General features: G+C 39.1%; 1 protein-coding gene across 1 annotated transcript; it reads left to right on the plus strand.

The window, feature by feature from the left end:
* Positions 1 to 256: 256 nt before the first annotated feature.
* LOC104958681 (gamma-aminobutyric acid receptor subunit gamma-3-like) lies at positions 257 to 2,450 on the plus strand (the record flags this gene model as incomplete). The annotated part of the gene is made up of 2 exons (XM_010786449.1): positions 257 to 456; positions 1,761 to 2,450. Coding segments are annotated over 2 exons (479 nt in total), but the record flags the coding sequence as incomplete, so codon positions are not given.
* Positions 2,451 to 2,844: the final 394 nt, after the last annotated feature.

Below are 2,844 nucleotides of genomic sequence, written 5' to 3' on the forward strand. Positions count from 1 at the left end.
ATCAGCTCATTTTCAGACAGGTTTTTATAGAAATGGATCAGGACAAAAAGAGAGAATCTTTGTTCCTGAAACTTTCAGAGTCTCTTTCCACAGAGGGGACACATGTTGATGTAGAAGAGACATGAAGAAGAGGGGACACATGTTGATGTAGAAGAGACATGAAGAAGAGGGGACACATGTTGATGTAGAAGAGACATGAAAAAGTGCATTTTGCATGATAGGTCCCCTTTTAAGAAGAGTGTTTCCTCCTGTGCAGGAATAACCACGGTGCTGACGATGACCACCCTCAGCAGCATGGCCAGGGTGTCCCTCCCCAGAGTTTCCTACATCACCGCCATGGACCTCTTCGTCACCGTCTGCTTCCTGTTCGTCTTCGCCGCGCTGATGGAGTACGCGACGCTGAATTACTATTCGAACAGCGTTAAGAAACCACGCTGCAGGGAACCTAGAAGAACAGTGAGTTGGACTACAATTAGCTATTTGTTTATTTACGGTGAATGTAATATTCGTGATAAATATGCCTTTAAATCAAATGATAGAGGAGGACCCATAATTCAATTTGCTTTGTTGGAATGCAACTAACAGTGGTATGGCAGCTACTTTAAAGCATTGCAACTAACAATTTATCTTCAAATCACATTTTTTTATATAGCCCAATGTCACAAAACACATACCTCAGTGGGCTTACAGATCAACAAACACGAATCACCTTATAAAAGCAAAACTTACAAGATAAATATATGATGCAAAAATTAAATGGAATAAAATTAAATACAGTAAAAATGCAAAAAAAGTAAAATACCATCAAATGTAGTAACTAACTCTAACTATAGGCTTTATTAATAATGGGATGAATCTAGTTTGTTTAACACTACCTTACAAGACAAAGGAATAGTCAAATATATGATCAAAGCACCCTAAAATTATGACAGATATGCCAGCTAAAAAATTACAATAAATGAAGTTCATTTCAGGTCATACATAAGTCAAAAAATAAAAGAACTCACTGTAACATTTTTTAATTTAACTAAAATATAATGTATTTTTGTTATGGCACAAACATGTTTCAGTGTCAGTATTTAATGACACATTAAAATGGCAAAAGAAAACGCTTGCAAACATGTGGGTATTTTATAACCAGGCAAGTTACTTCAAGTTGTAGTTAAACTATTAGTTTATATCCATCCATCTTCTACCGCTTATCTGAGTTATGTCATTTCTATCATCCTGTAAAGTAAACCATCCTGACATGACCCTGAGTATCAGTATTAGCAAGGAATTCTTCAAAAATGATCACCTAATTAAGTCTTTCCGTAAATATAACATAGCAATTATAGCAAAAAATAAATAAACGGGTTACAACATTACAAACTATTTTTGAAAAATGTGCATTCAGTCATTAAAGGTCACTTGTTATGCAAAATCCACTTTTTCATGTGTTTTCTACATAAAAGTGTAACTTTATGATGTTTTGTCTTGTGTAACCATTAGCCAATCACCAACCAAGGTAACCCCCCCCCCCCCCTTATCACCTGAATCTCCTCCTAGAGCACCATTGAGTTCTTTGTAACCAAATATCTCTCAGAGGGGCGTGGGGAGGGGCTCCTTATTTTCATCTAATGTAACAGACAGAGAATCAGCACTTTTGAACCCGGGCTGAAACAGAGGGGATTGTGGGATTCTGTGATCTGTTTTTTTGGAACATTAATTCAAACTGAAGTAGCTTCTTCAAGTCTGAGAAAGTCTCCCCTTTTTCTCAGAACTACTCGGTGCTGGATGTGAGGCCGCCACACACCGTCATCGCGTTAAACAACTCCCTGTACTGGCAGGACTTCGAGGACGCCTGTGTCTACGAGTGTCTGGACGGGAAAGACTGCCAGAGCTTCTTCTGCTGCCTGGAGGAGTGTAAAGAAGGAGGGTGGAGGAGAGGACGCGTCCACATAGATCTACTCGAACTGGACGCATACTCACGTGTCTTTTTTCCCACCTCCTTCTTGCTGTTCAACATCGTTTACTGGGTTGGCTATCTCTACCTTTAGCCCACAGCGGGGTCACAACACAAGGAGTTCAACGCAGGAGATTCAAGGTTAATAAAAAGGTAACATCAAATAAGTGCTACCTGAAGCAGCTACCTGGAGGTAAAAGATAACGTGTGCGTCTTCAGGCCAGAGCCTCGCAGTGATTTCTGACTTCAGGTGCGATAATACGGCACATTACTGAATCCATTCAATATGCAGAACACAGACGGAGAACAGGATGGACTGTGTGCGAATGTGAAGAAAAAGAAGCTACTCCAAACTTCTCAATCAGGATGATGACTCGTCTTGTAGGGAACGTTATTATCCAGCCATCATTCAAATTCAGTTGATGAAAATCCAAGGACGTTCAGACCATTCATAGTGCCTTCCTCCGGAGGGGTAGATACTATCTGCTACAATAATCAGGGAGTAATGATTTATAATAAAAAAAAATAGAAGAGCCTGGCTTTGACTGATTATGGCTGTCCTCATTCAGAGTTACATTTATAAAACAGCCGTTTGTATAAGAACCACATGACAAATCTTTAGGTTGTTATCTCTTCATACTGACTCATTCCTCCTCACTATCAGAGCCCTATACACTATAACAAATACATTGGTTCCCAGGGAAGAGAGCCATTAAGATAACACTTACAGCAGAAAGAAACATGAAACGTGTTTTATTGGCATCATTCTTATGTTAGAGGATAGGAGGTTATTTTATCAAATAGTTAAATGAGTCAAAAAGCTCTCCATGTTGTAACTTTGGCTTTCTTCTTGAGGAAATTGATACAAACTCTCATGTCTCCATGCTTAACATCAAGCT

The sequence above is a fragment of the Notothenia coriiceps genome, unplaced genomic scaffold (genome assembly GCF_000735185.1).
Source record: "Notothenia coriiceps isolate Sejong01 unplaced genomic scaffold, NC01 NC01_scaffold00029188, whole genome shotgun sequence".
In the NCBI taxonomy this organism is placed as follows: Eukaryota; Metazoa; Chordata; class Actinopteri; order Perciformes; family Nototheniidae; genus Notothenia; species Notothenia coriiceps.